A 27,587-nucleotide genomic window follows, 5' to 3' on the forward strand; every position below is an offset into this window, starting at 1 on the left:
CCAGGCTGGGAGGGGTTGTAAGTACTTTGGAAAACAGGATTAGAATTCAAAATTATCTTTATAGTGTAAAACCTTGTGTGAAATAAATAGACGCAGTTCAAGAAAGTTAAGACCAAAGTATAAATTTGGATAAAAACAATTAAGTACAGGATGGGGAAAGACTGGCCTGGCAACAGCAGTGAAGAAAAGGATCTGACCTAGAGAGGATCGCTGAGGACTGGAACATGGCAGAATTACCATCTGCAGTAATTTTTAAGATCTGCTTGGACAAATGACTGTCAGGAATATTTTCCACAGGTGGACATATTGTTCCTTTCTTATCTATTTGAAGATTTCAGTGATTTTTCAGCCATATATTCAGATACGTAACGTACAAGTTCTCTTGGCTGTAGCCCATGCGTATTATCTACAAATGTGGGTTTTCTGAGTAAAAAGGGAAACAAGTATTTTATCTTTGTTCCTCAGATTCAACACTGATCACAAAAGCAAAGCATGTCTTGTACTGGAAAATGTATTTTGCACACTATCAGACAGAACAATGCAACCCATGTGAAAGCCACCTCTGAACTTCTAGACAGGAGACAAAAGCAGACCACAGTGTTCAGCACCCTTTCTGAAGACCTGGAGTGAACTTAAGTCTTTGTAGCAACGTAATTTATTTTGCTAGAATGCAATTAAATAAGTTTGCAGCGCACAAAGTAAATGTTATTTCATACTTTCTTCTTTCCTTATAAGATGTGATAAAATGCTAAATATATGATTCTCACCTGTATTTATAGCAATAATGGTGATAATTTGCATCACTTTGTGAAGTATTCTGATGCACGAGACAAGCCATTGCCTGAAAATTGATGGCATTTCATTAAATGAAGAAAATTCAAGGAAAAAACATATTAAAAAAACGGGAGCAAAGACATCCTGTTTTCCTCATGCAGCTAAACAAAGGCCTGATTTAGGACAGTTAAATTACTATGGATCAATACTGTTTCATTTCCGTGTCTCTTTCTTTGCGCAGCCTAATAAAATAATAACAACAATGGTGATGTTGATGAACATTTTATATTCGAACTATTCCTATTACCTAATAGTCTCAGCATTTTGAAAAAAACAAAAAAAATCCCACTTTTTAAAGCACATCATGATGAAGTCTCAGTGTTTATGACAAACGTGTGTCCATATGTGCATTTTTTCATATAAATAAATATTTATATAGTATAGCTATTATTATCCTCACTGTGCAAATGAAGGAATGAAATGTTTATGAAGCTTTCCCATAGTCACAAAGTGCTGGAATGCTACCTGCAAATGCTATCTGGGGCTAGAAATAAAGTCTTATTTCTCTAAGCTTTGAGAATACTCAACTAAACCATGAAAATAGTTATACTTATGTCCTGGCTTCTGCTGCGATAGAGTTCATTTTCTTCCTAGTAGCTGGTACAGTCCTGTAGATTGGATATAGTATGAGAATAATGTTGATAACACACTGATGGTTTTAGTTGCTGCTAAGTAGCGTTTACCCTGTCAAGGGTTTTCCAGCTCTCCAGAAGGCTGGAGAGGCACAAGAAGTTGGAAGGGGACACAGCCAGGACAGCTGACCCAAACTGGCCAAAGGAATATTCCATACCTTATGACGTTATACCCAGTATATAAACCGGGGAGAGTTGGCCAGAAGGGGTGCATCGCTGCTCAGGAACCAGCTGAGCGTTGTTCAGTGAGTGGTGAGCAATTGCGCTGTGCATCACTTTTCTTTCTTGGGTTTTATTTCACCCTTTTTTAAATCTTCCTCTTGATTACTATTATTATATTTTTTATTTCAATTATTAAACTGTTCTTATCTCAGCCTACAAGTTTTTCTTGGTTTTGGTTCTTCGCCCCATCCCACTGGGGGCTGGGGAGGAGGAGTAAGCGAGCAGTTGTGTGGTGTTAGCTGCTGGCTGGGGTTAAACCGTGGCGACTTAGCATAAACAGGAAAGCCAAGACAGGAACTATTTCTTCTCATAGACATATTCTAGAAAAAATTATAAAACAAAAAGCACACTCATGGAATGAAGTCCAGGTGAGGACTGAAGAGACACAGTTTCTATTTCATCTCTGCCGTTTGACCTCACGAGAGGTTTGTTTTCTGCTCATTTCTTTCATTCATTAATGTTTTATTCATAGCTGTTGAGATAGTCACAGGACAGTCTCTTGATAGGGAACAGCAGCTCCTGGTCATTGAGACTCGGTGCTGTTGAGAGATGTAGGTGCTATTGCAATATAAATGTACTGAGACACTAATAAACATGATGAGAGCAAATGTCTGTCTTGTGTCTATAGCTCTTACAGTGCAGAAGACAACAGACCATATATATATATAATTTAGGGTATGATGTGCTTGGCGCTAATAGTCAGCAAAGACAAAAGAGTTCGTAAAACATGCTCAGGATCAGTGTAAGATTAGAAAAACATCAGCTTTTCTCTCCATAACCAAAGAGAAAGCCAAATTATGCTCTAGCTCTCAACCTGTCAGCCCTGTTGCAGCTAATAGGGTTACACGGCAGTGAGGCTAGGTGCCGTTTGGCCTTCAAGTGAAAAGCAGTTGATCTTGCTGCTAACCTGAGCCTACAGTTCCTCTGAGCTTCCTTTCACTTTTAAAGAAATGAAAAGAGGAACACATGCAGTAAAACATTTCAGGAGCTGGTTTCAGTAAGGATGGGAATTGAAGGTGAAGGATAATTTGAGAGCATTTTGTAAGATTTTAGCTGCTTGTTCCCCATTGACTCTGATGGGAGTCATGCTGCTTTGATCTTCCAAATGCTTTCACACTCCTTCCATCCTGACAAGCACTTGTACCATGTATGTATTTACTGTTAAATTGAGGTCAGTCATGAACTTTGAACTATCTTCAAACAACCAAGAAGGAAAAATAGCCGGATTATGAAACAGAGTCCATCTGAAAGTACACTACTCTGTGGTATTGACACCTCTTGCATGTTCTCAGTGATTAGGAACTGATGACATTAATAACAAAGTTACATAACTGATCAAAAAGCCCCGGTGAAGCTGTATTTCATGTGAATACTGGAGGATACGGAAGCTACAGGCATAAGCAGGCATGGGTCTGTGTACTCAGTAGCTGGATCTCCTCCAGCAAACTCCTATTTAAAGCTCATGATGAAATCTGGACACTTAATGGAAGAACTGTACCAGTCAGCAGCTTGTCTCTCCCAGCACAGGCTGGAAGAAGCACAGCAGCTCCATGCATGCATTCTGGATGCAGGCAACAAAGACACAAAGAGGTAAACAGATGAAGCCCTGAGGAAGTCTTTTAACCTGTATTTGGCCTTGTAATTGAACAATGGTCTAATTAGTTAGCAAAATATTGCAGATACACACAACAGCGCTGCGATTCTCAAGGACACTAGAAGGACTTGGGTGCTGAGGTCCCCAATGATCAGATGTTGGCATCAAATTCTGCTACTTCATGCTGAAAAACTCCCTGTGAAAATCAGGATGGGTGACTATTCTTGTCTCTATCTAATTCATGACAGGCTTTAAACTCAGAAGCATAAAAAGGGAACTTCTGAACACCAGGATTTGCACCAAGTTCTGCAGTACCCTGGAAAGACCTGCATCTCCTTTCAAAGACAGATATACCCACCTCCAAAGAAACATTTATGAAAACATGTCACGGCACTGTCAAGCAGCAGCTTCACTTGCTCTTGCAGTGCTTAGAGACGTTTTACATCTTCACTACTCCCTGAAAGAGTAGCTGCTGTTACTCACATATGAGCCGGCAGAAATGAACCTTCCTAAATAAAAGATCTCGTCTTGAAAATAGCACACATGGTATAGGGGAGTGGAAAGGGGAGTTAGCAGGGTTTTACATTCAGTTATTGTTATTTATTTGAACGAGGCAGGTGATGGAGCCTTAGTCCTGGACCATCTCTCATTCTGCAACAAATCACACAAATACACAGCCACAAGCCTAAGATCAATCAATTTTTACAACAAACCCGAGGCATTGACTCCTCTTTCTTGACTCACTCATGTCTAAGTAAGCTCAGAATCAGCCCAGACACATCAGCCCAGGGGATGCAGACTGTCTTCCCAAAAGCGGTGCTGCCAGAAGTACTACCACAGCACCAGCTATCTTCAGCGCTTACCTTTGCAGGTGGAGCTCAGAGAGGAAGAATAAAGCTGGCAAAGAAAGTGCATTCCATGAGGCTGGTCCTTTTTAGTCTGCCAACGACTGCCCACATTTGTGAACCATGTTAGAAGTCTCAGTCCCTCACATACACCTACATGAAAGAGCGGAGCCATTTTGATGATTTGGTAGCAGGATGCTAAGATGACTTTTTTTTCTTAAGCTTACGAAATTCCCAGAAAGATGAGTGGAGTAGTTTTTATAGCAAGGCTCTTCAGGAATTTATGGTTCAAGAGTTAGGCAGATACGTGAGTGTTTCACTTCTTTACAGGGCATGCAAGTGATACGACAGTGCAGCCTGGCAGATCTTCTCTGGCATTTCACAGATACTTTTGCTCTTTTATAAAGACCTCATGGCCAAAACCCAGCAACACTCACGTATTTAGTGTCGATGCTGTGACAGACATACTCAGTCTTTAGAGCTTCGCTTATGCTAATCCACAAGTCCCCTGTATAAGCACACCCTGGCCTATCTTGCAGGCACCTGGAACAGCTGGACAGCTGCACCCTCTCCTCTTGACTTCCAGACAACATGAACAAAGTGGACAGCTCAACTATATGCAAAAGTCCCTGGAAAAATGTAGATATTAATGCCAAATTATTGGCACAGAGAGGTGGCAGGAGCTTGCTCTGGTTTTATCCTTCACACTCACCAGTGGGCTGAGTAGACAACTGATGACAAGGGCTTAATATTACTGCAATTGTACTGAGCTCAACCTGGTACCACAATTCCAACTGCTCACAAACTTACTATTTCTTATTTAAAATGGAGCAAAGGCTGGGCTCATTTGGTATCCCAGTGCTCACTAATCACACATTTGTCATTGCGGCTTCAAAGCAGCAGATTGCGAGGTTCACTGGCGTCCCACCACTCTCCTTCGTTTTCCTGCTGAAAGCCCGCCTGTGCCATCACTCAGCCGTGCTCAACTTCACGACCTACCATGAAAAAAGTTGCTGATGACTGCTACTCATCCATTCCCAGAGAGAGTAAGTCTGAGAAAGAGGGAACACTTCTTGTATGGTGAGACATTCAGTGGGCTCCACAAAGCCTTCTGAACTTCTCCAAGAATTATTTGCTGTGAGATTTTTAGGTGAGTTATTAAACTCCTTATTTCCCCCCCAGGTGAATAAAGGTTGTCTGCCTCAGGAAGATGCTCTGAGGAACTTGCTAAAATGATTTAGATTTTTTTTTTCAGAAGCAGAGGTGACCCTCGCCATGCAAACTCACGTTATAGAAAGAGAAAAGCTGATTATAAAATATGTATAGTTCCTCCCTGGGCTCTTCTCTGCTGTGTCTCACCTATGTCTGCGTACGTGTGCGCCTATTTCAGTGCGCTGAGATACAGCAGTTAAGAAGAGGGTCCATAATCCCTTCCTTTTTCTTTGTTTGAAAATGAGGACTCCATATAATGGAGGGAGAAGGAAAATGGAAGATGTGATATTTACAACAGAATTATGATTGCTGCAAAATCTCATTGTGTACTTTTTCATGCCTATAGGACTGCTGGGGATGAAGTTGCACTTCAAACTTGTTGTTTTCCACGTTTTTTTTGCATAAAGCAGTACTAAAAAAAAGTTGTTCTATCACCCTCAGATATTGAGAGGAGATCTTAGCACAGTTTCATCTGGATCTTTGCGCCTTCTTCCCTCAGCCATGTGCAGACAAGGGAGATTTTAGTTTCTTTGCACTTAGAGATGGATATGTGTGAATCCTGAAAGGCTTTCACAAGCTAAAATAAATCTTTCCACATTAGCAGACACTTAGATGGAGACGGCACTCACATGGCATCTGTGTCTGTCCTACCTGCTTTTTATGTACAAACACCATGCACAGAAGTAGCCTGGCCAACTCATTTCACCGAGTGCTTTCTTCCAAATCCTCATAGCTGGCGAGCATGTAAATGTTGCTATTTAGGCTCTTTGGATTACAACAATTTCTTATTTCCATATCTACTTGTAAATCTTCTGTCAAAATTTATGAGCAAAGATAATTTTCCAATGGATCAATGTAAGCTTCTTCCTCTATTGCACAACCTCTTAATAGACTGTCTGTACTGCAGAAGCATGTTCCCTTGTAATGTTATTCCTTATACAATTTTAAAGTTCATCTACTGTAAGTAAATCTGGCTGTTTCAGCTAAAAGTTGTGTAGCCTTGGGGATTCTTTATCAGATGAGCAGATGATCTTTTTAACACCTCGAGTTTCTGACTTTCATATCTTTCATTAAATCAATCTCCCTTTCATGATTTATATTTATGCCACTCCCCGATTCTATTACAACTCTCTCTTCTGCTTTCTCAATTTCCTCTATTACTCTTTTTTGGGTCTATAATATCATTTTAGTGGCTAACTCATAGGCTGTCACTTCACATTTATGAACTGAAACATGAACGTGCATCATTACTTTATTTTTATGAAAATCCATGATAACTAATGCACTGATTCAATTTCTACCAAGAAGCTTTATGTTTGGTTTCATGATATTTGGCCTCTAACCTCCATCCCTCCAAAAAAAATTTTACATCTATATTTACATACTGGGATCATTACCGCTCTTCTATCTCCCTGATCCAATGACTTTGGAAGTTATAATGGATTTAGGTGGGACTTTAATTAGAAACTGGTCTTTTCTGTATTTCAGGCTACATTTCACATGAAAGGGAAAAATATGACTCTAACAAATGAAAACCTTGATGCAACCCCCAGAAAGCCCCAGGCTAGCTAGATAAGTGTCTAGTGGAACAATTAGACTGTGGAAGTTCATGGTGGTGCCCCATTCCCTAGGAAGCTGGCATTCATTTTATACCAGTTTATATTTTTGTAACAAAACCACTCTCTGTAGTTTCCCTCTGGTTTACAATGATACCAATGTAGGCAGAATCTGATTGTTTTCAGCATTTTTTTTCCCCTTATTTTCCTTCTTTTATGAGCAGGGAGTATCTTTGAGCATCCTCAGAGATAGGACAGTCTTGGACCCCCAGCTCTGGCCCACCTGCACTCCTGTCATGCTATGAAGAGGAAAGAAAACATAAGAGGCTTTTTTAAACTTACAGATAACTGGACTGGTCACTGCAGTGTCAGCTTCTGACAAAAGAGCCAAGTTGGGGGTGTTCCCAGGAAGAGAAAACATACCAAACTCCAGAAAAAGCCTGCCTGAGTGATAGTCTTATTATGATTTAGCTCATTAAAACTCAAAACTTAGGGCAGCCCTGAAGCACCCATGAAGTCCGCTAGCAGCAAACTGGTCTGCACAGGGACTAGGTTCCAGAAGACATAAATGTGTCTCTTTCAATTCCAACCCACGTGCTGTAGATACCAGGCGGGTCTGAACAGAGGGCTTTGCATCTAAAGCCTTTTCAAAAGGAAAATATAATGCTAGCCAAGTAATAATTCTGAAAATTCAGCAGAATTTTCTGTACTTACTGCAGCTGACCAGCGGATGAGAGTTTTTCTGCCTTTGGGTTGGTGGACATGACCTGCTTACTGCCAGACCTTGAGAGGGATAGTTCAGATTTCATCCTGATCATGTACTTAAACTGATCACCTGAATTATATTTTCCAATGAAACCTGAAGTTGAATGTTCAACTCCCATTAGACTACACAAGCTCAGTGACCTTAAATCACATTGGAAACCTCAGCCTTGCGTTCAAGTTATTTTCTATCCTTCACTAGATCCTTTCACTAAACAAACAATAGAGAAATTAACAGACCAGACAAAGCTAATTATTAACAAATCTGGGGATAACCATGGTAAAATAGGGGGCATCTTATGGCTGTAAAGAATTGACATTGTCTTTAGACATTATACCAAGCTCTAGCAAAAGTATATGATTAAACATAATTGTTTAAATTAGAAATCTGTGAACAGCTGATCATTTCACCCTTGACAGCGTGTAAAGCAGATCGCTCATCTTTTGCCAGTGACTGAGTGGGAGAGACCAAGACCCTTCCACTGTGGATCCCCCCCCTCCACCAACAATGTAATAGATTATTTCCTGCACTGTTTGAGTGAAGGAAGTCCTCTCCCAGCTAATGTGCTTCAGGGATCTTCTTTGTTCATGTCCCCTACTAATTTTCGGGGGGGTGGGGAGGTTGTATACTTTATGACATTTAACATCCCATTTTATTAGATCAGTTTTCCCAGAGCCTCAACAGCAACAAAACAACCAACCAGCCCATAAGAAAACTCTTATCAGTAATTAGCCCTGCTAAAACCAGATGATAGCTCTCAGATCTGGATGCTAAAAAGTACAGGATGAGGTTACTCATATGTACGTGCAGCTTTCCTAGCAGCCTGAGCTCTAAAGAAATAAATATCAATGAAAGCAGTCCAGCTGAATCTACTTAGAGGACAGAGAGCAGGAGATGAGAATAGACACCCACATTGTTTAACCTGGGAACAAAGGGCAGAATTTGGAAAACTACTTGTCAAGGTGTCTTCAAAAATTAGTATAGTACATACAACTGTTTTGCCAGAGGGGCTGTTTCTTATCCTGTCTGCAGGCCTCTGTAAAATCCTTGTGATGAAATTCTCAGCCCTAGGGAAAGAGTTGCTTTCAAGATTTGTTACAAGCTTGAAACTCAGCTCAGCATCATCAAAATGTGTGAAGAACTTTCAAGGAAACATGGGCTGACTTATGGCTATGGCACTGAAACAGCTAAAATTGGCTCTCGCTGATCTTTGCTTTCAGCATTAAGCTGATGCCAAACTAAACCATCCAGTGACGGTGAGAACCGTGCTTAGAGACAAAAAAATTTCCCAATAAGGAACAGACTTTCTCTTCTCTTCATCAAATAAAATGCAGAGCAATCCCATTAACTACACTGGGTTAACTCTGGATTTTCAGTGGCAGAAGTGAGATCCAATCATTAGCAGAAATTGTGTGTTTGCATGTGAAACTGGCCCTGAGTTTTTCTTTTAGTGACAGTCAAGTGCAATTAATCTAATGCTTACAGACAATGCATAAAATGTCGTTTAGCACACATCCATTGTGCCTTTAAATGCCTAGTCACCAAGGCAAATTATACTTTCCTTCATTACTGAAGTTTCACTTCTCCCTCTCTGGGTTTTAGTAGAATGAAATGGAGCATGTAATGGAACGTCATGTTCATAGGTTTCATTTTGGTATCAGCTCCAGGTCTGCACAAAATCTCAAGCACTACAACAGCTTTTCACACGCTCACAAATGCTAAAAGAAATTGCTGAAGGCACTCAAATCCTGAAGTCTAAAGAAGATGCCCTAAATTTACTCAAACAAAACCCCTTTACGGTTGCAAAATAATTACCTGCTTGCAAATAATCAGGATATTTTTAATAGTTATTATATGGAAGAGATTATCTAAGTTGCGAGAAAATATCAGCTTTCTGTAATACCCACCTGCTCTAAATACACAGTTTTACTTTTAACTAAAATTGAAGAGCCACTGAAGCCAGTTTTTGTAGGTGCTTAGGTTTCTAATTCCCAATTAAATTAATTGGATTTGAATGCATAAATAGTTTCAGAAATCAGGCGTATCATCCAATAACCAGTTAAACAAGATGATGCTACAAAATAAGGCTGAAACAGGAAAACTGTTCATCATTTCTAGGGGTAGCTGATGTGGCAAAAATAATAGCAGTAGTGTCTCCTACAAACATATACAACGCCCATGCCACAGTCTTAGAAAAGGCAATAGACCAGATCCTGTCACGTGTAAAGCATGAGAACTATTACAGATAATTATTCTTGATAATAAACTGGACTAGGATAACTCCTTGTATTCTGATATCTCAAAGTACTTTGCAGACGTGTTTTACTTCTTTACTTCTGTACCTTCTTATGCTCTTGGAAATCCTTCAGAAGTAGGACATCAATTTTATAAGTAACTACAAAGAGAACAAGTAAATGGGTAGCCAAAAGCCATCACAGAAAACCAGGGAAGAGCTGACATCACAAGCCAGGACTACACTGCAAAAACATCTGCCTCAAAACATACTCATTCTAAGCTATTTAAGGATAGCAATTTTTAAATTTGATTATGCCACACCAAAAACATCTCTGCAAAAGGATGAACTGGCCTTTCATAGGATACATTTGCTCTGCCCAAGTTTACCCAGCTTCCTAAGTGGAAGTTGACCACTTCTGCAAATCTTAAGTAAGACATGGCAGGATCTAGACATGCAGCCAATATTGCTTATGAGACATTAGGATACCACTAGATTATTGTCTCAGAGTTTTCAGAAAAGTTTAACAATGGGACTGATATAAGATGGCTAAAAACTGGCAACATAAAGGGTAAGTAAGGGCAGAAACAAACATATTTAAACATGACAAGCACAGAAAAATAGCAAAAGCAGCAGCACCAGACAGCATGGAACAGCTGGATAGCCACTAGAGAAGAACCGCAGGAGGAGTGAGAGATGAGGCTGAGTTAATATGATGGGTGGGCGGGATATCACTCGCTGAATGTTAGTGAAAACAGCAGCAAAGGGAGTCAAGCAGCGGAGAGGGAAGGCTACCCAAAGGCGGACACATCACCTCTCATACATTGTCTTCACATTCATTTTCCTGCACATATATGGAAGGGAAGAGAGGCATGAAAATCTATTCCATGGATAGAGATGTTTCACCATTACACTGTAGCAGGACATTGATCTGCAAGATTCTTTCCTGAATGTAGGAATGCTCTGGACTACACCCAGCAATTCATGCATTGCTCTCCATGGTACCGAGGGGAACCATCCACCCTCGAGATGCCTGTCTACATTTCTTCTCTCCTTATTAATTCATCCCTGGTCTGGTAAATAGTGAGCATGATTATCTGCCTAAAAGAGAATAGAGGAATAATTTGAAAAGTACTCTATTTCAGTGGATTGGCCACAAAGGTTTGAAACTTACCTTGCCAAGTCATTTAGCCAGTGGCCTGATGTACAAAGTCCTTGCCTTTTAAGCTTCAGGCAAAGATGTTTACATGCTTGCCTCAACAAGGTCCTAGAAAGTAATGCAAAATGGTCCAGACGGTGGATAAAAGGGAAGAAATCTTCAGTCAGCAAACCTGCACAGACCCTGTTACATAAGAAATCTGGAAATAATTCTAAATCCTTACTCAGTCACTGATATTTTACCATGACAGTAATTTTTATGTGCTGTGATTAAGTTAAATTTAAAAGGACTGCTTCCTAAAGAGTCTGTGCTCTGTCCTAGTTAAGGTTATGTATATTATTAGCAGTCATAATGATGATGCTTAGATAGTACATTTTATGTAAAGATCTCAAAGCATTTTTCAAGGATTTACTATTAATGCTCTTTATCTGTCAAGGTAATTTAGAACCATTATACATCTTTGGTATGTGTCTATGTGGAGACAGATCAAATAAATGACATGCCAAAGATCACAGTAACACACCAATATCACAGGTGAAAGCATATGCCAGAGCCCACACTGTAACCAGCACATTTCAGTGCAGCATCTGAAAACCCATCCAATGGGTTATCCAATTGTTGTCCAATCTAATTAAGGCAGAGGCAAATGGAATGAAAATCAAAAGTCAGACACTGCATTATGCAGACTAAGCCCTTATTAGAACCTGTAATGCCTCAAATCCCAACCCAGACTTAGCCACTAGAGCATACTTCCTTTCTTCATTACCAATGAAGAAGAGAGAACTGGACATGATTACAAGTCCTGGGCTCGTTATGTCTTTTTGAGCTCTTGTTGGCTCTTTTTTTTTTCTTTATGTTCTAAATAAGCCTCTTGTTCTTCCAGTTGCCTGTGAGAACTCTAGGAGTCCTTCAAATATTCCACAGATAATATTCAGGATATTTCAGATATGACCAGCAGTTTCTCTACTAACTCCAGATCCCCAGCCTAATCTTTAGCGAATATTAATCAGTATAGCACTGGTGCAGTCACAGGATCTAAGCATATTTATATCACCTGAAAATATCTTGTCACATACATTTTTATTTTAGTAAGACCAATCCCTTCCATAGTTAATACAATGTCTGGATAGTCCTGAAAATTATAAGCAAAAGCAAAGTCATTTAGTCACTATGCTGTATCTGATATGTCCAGAAAAATCCTAAATTGAACTAAGACATAATTTATATGGCATATTGTAACTTTTTACTGTGTGCTAATAAAGCAACACAGAGTTTTGTGCCATGTTCTGCAGGATGGCTTAGAGCAGGCACAAACAGCTATAAATACCACCTCTAAAAGAAAGTGGCAGACGGTCACTGGAACTGAAGAACACAAAGAGTTTTAAAGCTAAAAGAAACATTTTAAGAGAAAGAATCACAACTTAAAATGATTAATGCAAGTTCCTGTTTTGGAGACAGGTGCTATGGGATGATCTGAGCCCAATTTAGTTTTCATTTGTATCAGTGTAACACCATGCGCCTCAGTAATGCACTGCTGGCTTAGCCCGGTGGAAGAAAGAAAAAAACTGATTTCCCTTTGTATTCAGCTTGCCTGTTCCTTACTTCCTCAGCACATTTTTTTATAGAGATCAACCAATCTCTTTTCATTGAGATGATGGAGAATTTCTCAGTACTGGGATTCAGTATACAATGAGTTGGGCTTTGAAAGCAGCTAAAAACAGTAAGAGCCCTAATCCCCTTTGAAAGGCAAGGTGATTTTGACATTCATACATGGGTATCTTTTGCTGTACAAATCTGGCACTCAGAAATAGGTGAGGCACTTGGAAGATCTTCACCATAGTTCATGAAGCATCTTCACTGGGAGGATTCACAGGCTCATGTCCGGATAAGCCTTTCACATGGATGGTATCAGAGTGATGATGTGACAGCATGGGAATGCCTGTGCAAAGCCTTAATTTCCAATGTCACTTAAGTGAATATACAATAGAAAGAAGCACTCTTGGCACTCAGCTACTGATTCCCACACTGATGTCACTTCTTTTCCAGTGCTGGCAGAAGCATCGTGTCTGAAATGAACTCAGTCAGGGAGCAGGGAGCTCGGCAGGCAGACACCTCATTCACCACAATTAAAAGAAAAAAAACCCCAAACCTGATTAATTTTCACTCAGCTGCGCTCATGGCCAGCAGAAAGACAGGGATGGCAGTTCCATGTTAGTTTTAAACAGTCACCAAATTGCACCTTAGCAATTGTTTAATGTATTAGGGACATTTGTTGGCCCCCTTTGGGTTCAGCAAATTATGAAATCTGATCATTCAGATCCCCTTTGGCATCACTGTTTGGATATTCTTTAGATTTTGCCTCATGCTTTTTATGGATATAGACAAATTCCTCCCAACAAAGCAACAGAAATACCTACAGAAGGAAAGACATTATCATCCCTGGCTCCACAAGACCACATATTCTTGCCCATTAAGCACAAAGAGACTGATTTCTGGGTATCTTCTGTAGGATGTTGTGGAAGCCTCAATTTAGGAATTATTTGGATTTTTCCATTAGAGAGAAGTTTTGTATCTTATAAGCTTTCAGCTTTTCATAAATATCAAGAAACTGCAGTCAACAGCAACTGTAGCAGTCACACTGGGATTTTCAGTATTGCTGATTACAAAAAGGCAAACAGCTCCACAAAAATCTTGTTACTTCTCAAGATTCACATCAGAATGATGAATTGGCAGAATATGAAAGAGACAAATCCAGTAACTTCAACAGCTTTAGGTGAGTTTCAGATGATTCTTAGGAGATGTGGCACTGTTATATCAGTTCTACATTCAGAACTCATTTTTGCCGTGCTTGCTCTTCACACCAGAGAGAGATTAAAATTGTTCCTTCTCCCTTTATAACCAACGGCAACAGCACATGGGCTGAACTCAACAGTCATTAATTACAACTTCTATTTTTGATAGTGCATTTTTCTGAGTTTGTCCTGTCTCCTGATTGCCAGAGCAGATCAGAAAAAATACTTTATTTTTCACAGTTGCTTCATGCTCAGGTGAAAAGTTCAGAAAGATTCTGCTGATGCCAAGAATACTGAAACTGAGTTGAAATGACAGGACATGATTTCATGATTTTCTATCAAAATGAAATGTTTAGACATCACAGAAAACAAAACCATCCATTTGCTGACTTAAATCAAATGTTTGTTTCAAGACAGATCAAAATTATTTGGGATGGAATAAGGCAGTTTGGCTGGTGAGAGAAAGCACCTTACATTGTGGATAACTATGGCATGAACTTGATCTTCACTGAACCCTTAAGGCAGAGATTTGTTTTCCCATTATAAAATTCAGCCCTACACAACCATATTCTATGCAAGTGCTCAATTCAGACAAAAGACCATTTGTTGATGGGAAAGTATTTTCTTTGATATCATTCAGCAAACTATGCTGATGACATCTTTTTTCTTTTATTTGGGTCCTCTGAAGACTGAGTGACCAAAACCCATGTGACAACCTCACCTGGATGTGATATTGCACATTCTGGTTCGCTAGCTTAATAGATCACTACTTCGGAAAGAGGGGCTTGCTCCTCTTCATTCTTTCCCTTCTCCTGTCTTGCTCTGCCCCACTGCAGGATGCTTTATCCCCCTTCTGTCCTTCTCCCTCCACTAATTCACTGGAGCAAGGAAAAGGTGAATACTTGGCTTCTCCCTTTTGACTAGGTGAGTTATTAGACTCAGTCGAGCCAAACCATGCATCTCAAATCACTCTTAGCTTGGCTTAAGCTTGAGAGATCACAGGGAAACTGGGATTCTGCTTTCTGCCTTGTTTTTAGATTTTTGTGTATCTCAGCAGCACCTCCATTCTGGGGGCCCATGCCTTCGACCTGCAGCCATGAGGGTTTTCTTTTCCAGTTGAAAGCTGGAACTGAAAACTGGTGTGATCACATGCAAGAATGTGTTGTTAAAGTGATATCAAACGGACTGCCACTAGCAATATGGTTGTGAAATCTGCAGCACTGGAACTGCCAATGCTAGAGTGAGGAGCTGATAAAATCCTGGACTCGATTATCTTCTCCCTTTGATCTTTCACTCTGTCACTTCACTGACTTTAGAAGAATTCAGCTTTTCCCTGAAGTGAACCAGAATAAGGAAGAAAAGAAACAGCTGTTAAAAGTTTAATGTTTTAAAACACTGTCTGCTTCAGGCTATTCTAAATGCTCTGACACTTCAGTTTTTGTAAACTCTGTCACTTGATTAAAAAGAAGTTTTTCGCCACTAATAAAACCACACTAAGTGTTATTGAAAGATTTATTAGTCTGCAGTAATATTTTACAAATTGCCAAGTGTGTTGTTATCCCCTCAAATACAGTCCAAAGTGAACAGAACAAAGCAGCTACCAACCCTTCACTCCATCAGCAGTAACTTCCTATCATGTAGCTGTGGCTGGAGCAGTCTGGCTTTGCAGCTCTACAGCAAGCAGGGATAAAACATTACTGCTTTGCACCTCACACACAGCCAAAAGATGAGAATCTGCAGAGGACAAACACCAAGCAATTGTCCCACAGTCAGAACTGGGAGTCGAGCTTTGGGAAATGGGAATTTGGAGCGAGAGGCCACGCTGTAACATCCTGCACGGCCTCTGCACGTGGGACACAGCCCCACGGCTCTGTGGTAAGTCCGAGGTTGTGCCAAGGATACCAAAAGTAGCAGCTTCCCTTTCACTCCTCCTGCCCCAGGAGTTTGCTTGTAACACAGACAAAAGTTAGTACGTCTGCCTCCCGTCTGCATCCTTACCTGAGATCTCAGAAAGGACAAGATGCTCTAGAAGAAAATAAGCTAAAGGTATTTTGTTAGAAAAGCATGCAGTTTTGAATAACACACAGATTTTTAATGGAGTCCTCTACAAAATACACAGTGCAATACAAAAAAGGGCCAGAGAAACTGTATCCTGTTCCCAGTATTGGCATCATTCACTGTTTGACTTCTGGCAACTGGCTTCTGGACAGAGCTGAGAATATATTGGAATTTTTAGTTAACTGATCAAAGAAAATGAACCTAAAAGTGTTTTCATTCCAGGGCAACTAAAAATGCAGATTTTCAATTAACTCATCAAATTGAAAACCCAGAGCATTGGGAAGTATTTCTCTGGAGACTCTTAGGCTTCATTGAGCCTTGAAAAACTGGCCATTTTGAAACAGAGTTGTCTTTTCAAAATGAAAGATTAAAAGATGTTGAATTTTCCTCTCTGCTCATTCTTGGTTTAGATCATCTTAAGAATTTGATCCATATTAACAACTCGGCAAAAAAAGTCTGCTCGCCATTCTCTCTTTTTTCCATGAGGTCAGTACAAGTTTTACCATCTACTTCAATGGTCAGAACTTCTTTATAGCACTTTGAAACTCTCACTTTAACTTTTCTGTGTCTCAGATTCCTTATTTGTGAAACAGTCTACGACATGTCTCCATTTTTTGGTGTGATTACTCTGCCATGGTGGATCAAATCATTTCAGATAACCATTTGTCAATAAAAATATTGTTCCAATAGACTAAATTCTGTCCTGACTTATTCAAGTAGATGCAGTTTGGTGGAAAACAAGTCAGTGTAGAATTTGATCCAGCTCTTTAAAGTTCTTTGAAGTCTCAGATGAAAGATGTGAGTAATAAATGTGGTCCCTGAAACTGAAAGAAGAATGAGGTATCCTCATTCTGCAAGGAAAATGAACTTAAACTCATCATTAATCAACACCAAAAAATAGGAATAAAAGCTAAGCCAAAAAGACGTAATCAATGTGTTAGATGCTACATGACAGATGCATTGAAAACCAGCAACAGTAAAGACACAAAGAAACGTAATCTTAATCTTTGTATTTCAGCGGGCATTTTAAGCAGACTTTTTCTTCCATTTTATATTCACTATTCTAATGCCCAGAGAACAGAAACTCTAATTACTGTTGCATGCTGAAGGCTGGCCAGTAATTATATATCTTTATCTTCATTAGATAAGATGTCTGTGAATAAGGCTTGGTCTGAAACAGAGCAGGTAAACTGGAAACTCGGAGACACATTTTCAATTAAGAGCTCACTTTAAACTGGTAACTCATTTTAATGCTGCTGAAACCTGCCTTCCTACTGCGGAGGAGGGAACTCCAAGGGGATGTTTGCAGAAGCCCAAAGTGTCTTGATCTCTGACTAGTGATTTCCTGTTTTGACACAGGGCCTATCATTAGCATCACTGTGCAATGGCATATATATGAATAATATTAAGCACACAAGCCTTTGTAGGTATATTCATTTACTTACCATTAATATTAGATATACACTTAAGCGGTACTACCACTTTAACCTCTTTGCAGTGTGAGAGCTGAGCATATTATATACTACAAACTGTTGCAGATTTATATAAGACAAAACCGTTACTCAAATATCCAGTGAACATGCCAAATCATTCTGGTAAACTAAGATTTCTGAAAACAAAACTGATTTGTAAAATATCTTCCAAACGATATATTTGCTTTCAAATTATTTTTTCCAGTTCTCTGAAAAAACTAAAAAGTTAGTTAATGAGTTAGCAAGTGAAGACTTAGTCCATTAACTTTCACTTAATTTCTTTCTGTTTTTAAACCTAGATTCAGTCCAACAATTTGCTGTATTTGCGGATTTACCAAATTCAAAAGGGCTTCATAGAAACAAAACAACACCTCTATTAAGACAGCCAGAAAGACACATTTAATATGAAAATACCAACATGGTGGCTATTCAGATAAATAGATACCCTGAGTAGATTTTAAAAGGAAAACATAAAAAATGTACTTCAAAATTGCTTGGGTTCATCTTGTGTATAAGAAATTATCATGAAGAAACTACTTAAGACAAGTCCAATGAGTGTAAAAATTGCACTTTTTTGACAAAATAAAAAAATTAAAATCTGAAAGATCATTTAAGCCTATACCCAGCTCTATTCTTCAGTTACCCTGCTGCAAGTTGTCACTCCCTCTGTGACATGAAGTTACTAAACTTGTAGGTATGTCTCAAACTCCCACAGTTTCCCATATGACAGTACCAATCAAGTGGCTACACTCATCTTTGCCTAGAAAAGCAAAAAACATCCACTAGGAAGAGTCTTTTTCATCTAGTGGGGTGCAGGTTGGCTTGCTTTGGAGCTAAGCACCTCCCCTCAGCTGTTTGAATCCAAATTAAAATGAACTAACATAACAGGGAGAAAGCTTAGTAATTCAGTCAGCTTTCGGCTAAAGCAAGTTTCACAAAGGCTGAGTCCTCAATATGGTGCAGTCCACAGAAGTTAATGGGATAACACTGATTTCCAACAGCTGGAGGGGTGGCCTGTAGTATTTGTAATCATTGTGTGACATGCTGGTTAAGTTAAGAAAAAATTCAATTTTAACTTTTATTTGTAGCCGTGTCTCTCATTTCCTCTTCTCAAGTGACAGCCACAGATGACTTTGTGAAAAGATAAAATCTGCTGTAGACAAGCCAACATTTCTGTCACCATGCTGGAATACTTTCTACCGTATCTCCCACAATCACCACCGCTGATCATGTCCTCCCACTACCACTAACGAGTGTTAATCATTAACCGAGTAGGAATATGCAGGACTTCATACAAGTTTTAGTAGGAACATTGGTACAAGGTGAAAGCCTTCACGAAGCAGCAAATTTTCCTGAGGGTCCAGTCTGACCCTAAGATTTCCGTAATAAAAAGGCACCTTAAAGGCATTCCTGCAAGCTGACTCCTCACTACTGGCAAGGAAAGTACACACTGTGAGTCAAAACTCAGCGTAGCAGTATATTATTGCATGCTGCTTATCCTTCAATGAAGTTTAGGCTATAGAGCTGTTGTACAGAGTCTTATGCAGTAGTTCCCAGTCCACGACTGGTGGCCAACATTATTTCCTGTGAGACACTCTAGTAACAATTGCGACCAAAGCCAATTCCAAATTCAAAGTTAAAGTTGTTTGCAATACACTGCTAGTCAGTACCGAGACCCAAACTCTGAGTCATACAACTCTTGTTCCAATGTGACAAGTCAACTTCAGAGGAATTACTCCTTCTCTAGAACATCAGCTGACAACATTCCTGAACCTACACAGCCATACAGCTGAAAAGTAAAAGTCAACTGAAATTCTGAAAATACTTCACAAAAGTGGGAAGTGACAGACAATTCCAAGCATTTGACACGCGGGATGGAAAATGTGCAATTTTGTGTTTATTTTATTGCTCAACTGAGCCAGTCTATACATAACAGCAATAATAAACCTTTGTCTTCCAGCAGTAAAGCATTTCAGAAGATGAAAGAACTTGTCACATAAGAGAACACCACTGTTTTGCAGGGCCTCTGCCTTTGTGTAACGGAGCAGTATGTCCTACCTTAATGACATCTTCATCTGATGATCTGCACTCCACAGATTCCAGTAGATCAGTCACAGTCCCATCATCTTCCACGGAGATCACTTTGACAGGAACAGCCACTGTTTTACCAGTGAGAATAGCTGTATTCAGGATCTCTGCTTCCTAGGAGACGAAAAAAAGCCACTTTAGATAAAATATTTTGCTATAAATTCATTGGTACCACCTAGGTTCAGCTTTGATTTAATTTCTAATGGCTATGCCAAGAACTGTTCCAAGTGCAGCAGGCAGGAAAGACAAATTTCCTCCCTTCAATCCTGGAACCAAAGTCCCAGTTCTGATTCAGGGCTGTTAAGATATTTGTCATGCCCTAATTGCTATTTCATGAATGCTCATCAAGCGTCAGAGCAACCTAACACCCGAGAAACAACCCTGCACCACATAAACAAGATGTACCTTGCATGTAACAATAGTGAAACCTCCATCTTGAGGAGCTCGCCAATGATCTTGTTGATCACATAGTGCCTTAGGTCTTTTACCCACAAAACTGTTTTCTGAAAGGTTTTCCACAAAGGCTGAAATTCTATTACACTACTGGACAAATACTGTCAACATTTAGACCAAAGAAATACTGTATAATTGTTAGGGAACAAGTCTGGATTGAGGACAGTCAAAATCCACTTTGCCCCAAATCTTCTGTGTGATCCTTTACAAGTCCCTGCAGTGGGGGGTGTCTTCTGCAATACGCACACTTCCCACCTTCCAGCCTGCAGCAGCCTGCACAGGGATAACAGCTGCTAAACCAGCCACCAGATAGCAGATTAAATCCTCTGGCACACAGGGTGCGCTCTAGCACGGCCTCTGACTGCACGGCTGGTTAGACACTCGGGCTGGCCATGCGGATGGCAGCAACTCTAGTCTTCGAGGCAGGCTTCAGGCTGCTCTTTGGGATGCAATGTTGGCAGATTCAACAATTCACAGCCTGTAAAACGGGCTAGTGGCACTGTCTCTGGTTCCCGCTGCTCTGCCTCCTAGGGAATTAGTTTAAGAGTGACACCATTTCTGGTCCTGCGTAAATGACTACATGTACCACAGGACTGTGTGGAATCAGACGCTCATCAGGTTTTCTAGGACTTATCCTGGATCTTGTTGGGTAATGGTGGGCAAGCACTTGTTCACAAGTGGGTTTTTTTACCTTTTAATGAGGCTCGTGCAAAACCATCCTCTCCCAAAAAGGAACGATGCTAAGAAGGGCCTGGGCTCTTTAAACAAAATGAGCTCTGCAGTGACCTGTGTCTCTGGTATGTCACTGTTGTGATGATTATTGCAAAATGCATTCCTTCTGTTTGATTTATCTCTTCTAATTTAAAAGTGCTGAGTTCTGATTATATGGAGAGCATGAGACTAAACAGTGCTCTTGGTTACCGGGGTGTCACATCAGTCTCGCACAGCAGATATCACTGACTTGTGCCAAGGTACACAGAGAGCAGAAATTGGTGCCTGAATTCTTCCACTCCTAATTGCAAGATACTGCTCATTTCGGGAAAGGAGCTTTTTAGAACTGTGCCTGCGAATCATGGACTATCCCGCAGAACAAGAGGCTCTTGATTTCAGCTGGCTCTTGTAAAATAAAGGCTTCCAAAGCCCCCCAAGTGCTAACTCCTCATTATCTAAATAGCTCATGCTATGAGCTCTGAGACTGACCTGATTTTACTTGTGGAAGACAACAAAGTGGGAGATTGAAACCAAGTTACCAGAAGATGATGACTCCCCCTACTGCCTCTTGGGCTGAAGAGGAGAAGCTGAGATTTCTCTCAGCTAAAGGATACAGAGAGACTTTATTCAGACTCAAAGCAATATTTAAAGAAGGAAGGAAAAAAATCTCCTCGTCTTTTGATAGCTGCTTTGCTAAAGTTGCCCCATCCTCACCATGATCTTTAGGGGAGGGTGAAATAGGATTTTACAAAAAGAGAACTTAAGAAGAAAATCCTCCCCCTCCCTCAACAGAAAAACCCTTCAGATATTTTGAAATTATAATTCATACAAAGGTGAGAATATCTGCCTGTACTGTAAGGCCCTTCTGTATTGAGTGCACATTTATCCTCAGTAGAGAATATATTATTCAGGCAACAGAAAGATTTGCAATTAAGTTTCCAGGTTCTTTTTTTTTTTTTTTTTTCACATCTGGGCTTTGCAGCGAAGTTACTGCATGCAGGTTATTTAGACACTTTTGCCACTCTTCTATAGGCTCCATGGAGCTGAAAATGGGGGCAGCTTGACAGAAAAGTGCTATTAAGCATCCACTGTAATTACAGAATCCAGGCATTAGGTCCTGATTTTGTAAACACTTGGGCATGAATCTCATTTCATTGGGACTATTTGAGGCTGTACCACATGTCTAGCTACTTGCACCTCGTACCAAGCTGAAAAGATCTGCTTCCCACGCAAGCAGGAATGGCCTTCTTCCTCCAGTTGATACATTACAGTACGACCCTTGCAATTATTTTATAAAGCAAAGGGAAGTTTAATAACCAAGCCTTTCAAACAGTGTGATTAATGAGGTCTGCTTACCAAAGGCAAATGTAATTTCCCCTGGTAAGTGCTTGTAACTGAGAATGATTCTCACAAGCTTCATGAATTTCTTTCAAGTTTCCAAATTTTCCAAGTGCTAGCTTTGGATATTCTGAATACAGACTGCATCCTAATATACCTGTTACCTGCCACTTTATGGAAATGCATGCAAAATCAGGCTACTTAGTACATCAGCGGTTTCACTGTCACTACCCTGGTTTCCTTCTCAGCTACCTTCTAAAAGCATGTGCACAGCACATCTAATCCACAGGAGAATTTCTGCACATCCAGTCTCAGCTGGCTTCAACGCTCAATAACATGGTCTCACGTCCTGCCCCAAAGCTTTCTGTCTGGGACTACAGTCTGACAGATCTTTACTTAACCCAATCGTGTGAATAATCGCAATAACTTTAATGAGAGTACATAAAGGCAAGGAGATGAGCGTATTCATATCTGATTTCTAAGCAAGCATGTTAATATGTCGTCTCTATCCAAAATCAAAGATCCCAGATTCAAAGTTTTCTAGTTTTCATCTGTATCCATGTTCTAGGTCTACGTTCAGAAACACAGTGTTTCCAGAACTGTGCATAATCCGTATCAGCCCGATGCGCAGCATGTGACAGCATTGCTGATTCTTAGAAAGCCATGAAAATCTCCCAAACCAAGAAATGAGAGAGGTGGGGGGCAAGAAGTAATGCCTTCAGTTCATACAAATGTCTGTGGTGACTTTCTGACTTTCTATCAGCAACTACTTATTCAGTCCCAGAAATACAAATCCACCCGATACCTCTCTAAAGGCAAAGAAGGGCAAGGCAAGCTGGCAAAGGTCCAAAGCTGTGCTAATCTACACTAGAATAACTGAGCTGTATATTCTGTTTGCAGAGTTTTCAGTACATCTACACGTATGGACTCAGAGGATGATTTCTTTAGGCACCTGGTTTCCATCTCACCCTTGAACATAGAGGCATAATAACCATCTACACCAACTTACACAGCAGGGGCAGAGTACAATGCTTCTTCAGTCATTTGTTTAATGTCTAGAAAGGTCTTAATGTTCCCCTGGTGAAAGCATACAAAAATTATTTAATTTTGAAGAAACAAACATGATACTTATTTAGCTATACAGAGATTTATAGTTCAGAGTCTCAGCATGTAAAAGCTATAAATCTCAATAGTCACTAATTTAAAAGTGCTACTTTTTGCTGCTTAAGTAATAAAGGAATCTTCTGAAGAAATATTATGTTCTTTATCCATAACTAACATAGATTATAGGAGAGATGATGTCAGGGCAGTGCAAGATAGGTATAGTTATGCTTTTGCAAAGCTATAGCCAAATATTTTAATGGCTAAAAGTTGACTCCCTGAGCAGCTATTAAAAAGATGCTGAACTTTCTCTAACTATTATGTAGCATATCCCTATAATTCAAATAAAGTGAACCCCACAAATAATAAAGTGAAATAATAATAAAAAATAATATTTTTTCTCCAAGTAATAGAAATGGAAGACCAGGTAATCTTTATTCTGAAATTGCTACCACATTAAAAAAATAGTAAAACTTTAAAAGAAGATTCTGGACAGAGCATTCTTTGCCTACTGAAGAGTTTCATATTAAGTATCTGAGCATATTAAGCCCTCCAGCAGAAACACATTCAGAAGATGTACACAGTAAGCATCTATTTAAGTGAAAATGCAGAAGTGAATACCTATTAGTTTTTTCAATTTTAATTGGTAGCTTCCCTGCAATTTAATTTCCCTTCGGATATCTTTTGCCTTATAATTCCTGGGGTGAAAGAAAGGACTTTAACAATATCTTTATAAATCTTAAGGATTTTTTTTTCTTCTCCTAGTTTTCTCTGTATACACAGTATTTCTTAATGTTTGTATTAATAATGACTTTTGAAAGAAATACATGACTAACTCATGCTTAGCTTTAAGGGCTCACATCAGATTGATATGACAAAATAAAGTTTAGTACTAACTGTCAGCATTCTTTCCAAAAGCATTTTAGCATGATTCAACACATCATCTTAATGTCGGATCCCTCTTAGCCCTTATAAACCTCACAACACTACAGGCAGCAATGAGCAAGGCACCACTGCGTTTTCAAGAGACCTGCAGACATGTTTCCTCAAAATAACTCGGACTGATCTGCAGCTCATACCCTTCAGGAGAAGAAATACTTGTCCTACCACAAGATACAAGGAAAAAAAAAAGTATTTAAAAGTCCCCACAACACTGTAATACATGTTCTATAATCACAGCAGATCTCCAGTTACATTTTTTTATTAGAGTAGTAGAGTATATTTTTGCAGGCTGCTTATCTAACTTCTAAAATCAAGCATGTTCCTTTCTGTTTTCAATATTTACCCTGGCTTTTGGGTTTACTATGTACAGACTGCAAGAGAGAAGAGAATAAAATGCTCATTGCAATCTTCTGAAGTCCAGGGCACACCACCAAACCAGAATGAATAGCTGCGTGAAAATCCGTCCCATTTGGCACCATTAATATCCTCCATTTCCCTCTTTTTTTTTTTTCTAGCCTGTAGAGCATTAATCCAGGGTACCACCTTGAATCTTTTCACTATTTATTCAAAAAAGGCCTAGATTTTCCTCCTCTTCAGCTAGCGGCCATCTTATTTATATCAGAGAATCCATACTTCAGTTATGCATAACTAATTTCAAATCTTATTTAGCATCAAGTCTCAGAATTAAGAAGCTAAGTGACAGCTGTTTAATTAACTCCTTAAGCTGATTAGAAAGCATTACAGAAATCCCCCCAAGGAAGATTTTATAACTGTCAAGAGAGCCTAAGGTCATGTTAATGCTTCTGTTTAAATTTAGTAAGCTTCTAAAACCAATAAAGTCTAAATGCTTGACATCCTCATGGATGTGGTCAAATTCAGCTTTTTCCCTCATGTTACCACTGTTACCAAGGATAGGAAACAAAAACAACAATATAGAAGGGATTTGAAAAGTCAGAAAGCAGCAGCTGAACAATAAAGCAAACAGATGCATCTCTGCAAAGGAGCTGCTATGAGTTGGTACCATCTAACACTCAATTATACCGGATTAGTACTCAACGCTGGAGTAAAGCTGAGCTTGCACCTTAAATGCAGAGTCATCTCCCAGCTTCTGGTTGTAAGTCCAAAGGTTTGTTCATTGGTTCTTAAAACTTAAATCCACCTTTAATGATAAGATTATGGCAGCTGAAGTACAAGTTTTAGAAGCAGGTGGTGGGGCTAGATACATGGTGGTGCAGAGAAACGGAAATGCTCCAAAACAAATTTCCTTGGTTGTAGTATACTATTGTCAGCTCTGAGTTTGCAAACAGCTTGAAATAAATAAAATAAGATTCTAATTTCTTTGTTTGCCCTGTAGTTTCCAAGCCTTTAGGATGCACTAAAAATTTGAAAAATTATCTGCAATTCTTTTGTGTCCAAAGGAATAAAAGAACTGTGGCCAGAAATAACACAAAATAATTTGTGAGGCCTTTAATATAAATAGAAGAATTGCAAGTACAAGTTGAAATACTGTAAGTATGAGAAATGATGGTGAAACCTGGATGCAGAAACGTGGAAAGACTGACATGATCTTCAAAGTTAGCTGTTTGGCTTAAAGTGCACACCTTTCATTGTGAAAAGTAAAATCTGAAGTCACTGGGAATGGGAGAGAGGAGGGGGATATAAAAGCAAATTAATCACTTTAATTTAAGCACTTGCTACTTAATCAGTTTCCTTTTTTCCTTGGTACAGGCAAGAGAACTCCACAATCAGATGTGCTGACACAGGGTTAATAAGGAGCATCAACAGCAACCCAACTGCATGTTTCTCTGGATATATTTACCTGCTGACTCCTAGTCTTCTACACAGCTGCTAGACAGGGAAAAATGGATTTTTTTTAATAGCAAACTGTAATTGAAAAACTATTGTTTAGAAAGAAATGGGGGGCAGAATCAATATCTGAATATATTTTTCATTCTTTCTTCCTCAGTCTGTGATTCCTTGAAAAGTTTAGGTTGCCGTGCAATAGGGGGGTGACTGCCTCCAGCCACTCTCTCACTGCTCCACCGGGGCAGAATCAGTGCTTATAGAGTGAGCAGATTTGGCAAGGATGAGCAGTGAAACAAAGCCACATATTCATATAAAGCACAACAATCACATTTTTCCAGTTAAAAACAGAGAACAGTCAATGGCTGGATCGTGCTGTAGGGAAAAAGCAATATGGGATAATCACAGAGACTCTCTGCCCTCCTACTGTCACACACAAGGCATACAAGAAAAAAAAAAAATTTATATTTAATCTGAGACTCAACTTTTGCAAAGCCTTTTAGCTCTTTTATATTTTTCCTAACGAACTTTCATCTCTGTATGGACAGAATCACTCCTAAGTATGACGGGGGGAAAGGAAAAGCTAAATATTGAAGACAGTGCTGTGTGGAGCAAATAGGGAGACAGGGAGCAAAATAACAGGTAGGTGTTACAAAGCAAATGCAGGATCATTAATAAGATGATCAGCAGTGAGAGGTCTCTTATTACACAGCCTGTGATGTTCAGTAAAAAGCTCAAGGAGGAAAGAAATGCGTCTTCGAAGCAAAATCCAGGTGCTACTGTATCTGCCTCGGTGAAGCGAGGCCGCTGTTCAGGCTGGTAAATTCCCTTGTTTCACATTTGTATGTTGTTACAGTCCTGGCTTGTGGACGCTGCCTATTATTGTGGATGCAATTCCACATCTTTAAGTGATGAAAAAGCCAGGAAATAAATTGCCTCACTCTGAAGGAAAGAAAAATGCCTTTGCCTGTTGTGTCCCTTTTCCCTACCTTTGTCTGTCTCATGTTTCTAGAGTGGAATTGCTCAGAACAGGGATCAGGGTTTTTTTGTATTTGTGCAGTGTCCAGTCCACAGTTCAGATCTGAGGTCAAGCTGCCGAACCCGCTAACAATAGGTAACGGTTTTCTTGAAGGTGAAACATGGCAAGCACACAACAAATGCAAGAACAAAGTCGGGGGGATAGGACATTGCCTCTGTTTTCAGTGCTGTTATTTACAGCCTTACTGCTGGGATAAAGGCACACAAGGTTTTAATGTTTTTAACAGTGACTTCACAGAGCAGAAGTGTGTAATTTTAAGCCTGTATTTTCTGCTAAAGATTTCTGGGAGCAGGCAGCACACAGGCAAACTATCTAGAGAGACTAATGAACTATTTAGCAACAGGAGAGTTTGTAACATTACCAGTAAGCTATCCGAGCCATACTGGATCTCCTTTACACTCAGATAGCTGAGGAGTCAAATCTTCCTGCAGGCGTTCACTTTTTTCTAGCTGTAGAGTCAATGCAAATTTTAATTTGTTTCAGGTTTAAAATTACAAAGTCCCTTTAGTGCTTTGATGTCTAACATTTAGGAATTGTGTTAGCATACTTTTGGCAAGTCCTTCTTTGGTGTTTTGGTGGTTTGCAGTGCTAAGTAGGCTACCATGATCCCAGGAAGCTGTCATGTACATTGTCTGTTTATCAAAGTCAGAGAGCTATGAAGTCTGCAAATTGTCAGGCCGTGGTTCTTCAGAGAAATTGCTAATTAATTCACGTGCTCCAAACTGTAACTCCATGAAGCT

At 39.6% G+C, this 27,587-nt stretch overlaps 1 protein-coding gene across 1 annotated transcript in view; it reads right to left on the minus strand.

Annotated features, from left to right (window-relative positions):
• Positions 1-27,587, minus strand: part of TMEM132D (transmembrane protein 132D) — a 266,793-nt gene that overhangs the window by 24,892 nt on the left and 214,314 nt on the right. The window contains exon 5 of the mRNA XM_074921479.1: positions 19,431-19,574. Within this exon, the coding sequence (XP_074777580.1) occupies positions 19,431-19,574 (144 nt within the window). The remainder of the gene's footprint in view (positions 1-19,430; positions 19,575-27,587) is intronic.

The sequence above is a fragment of the Athene noctua genome, chromosome 17, assembly GCF_965140245.1.
Source record: "Athene noctua chromosome 17, bAthNoc1.hap1.1, whole genome shotgun sequence".
NCBI classification, from domain to species: Eukaryota; Metazoa; Chordata; class Aves; order Strigiformes; family Strigidae; genus Athene; species Athene noctua.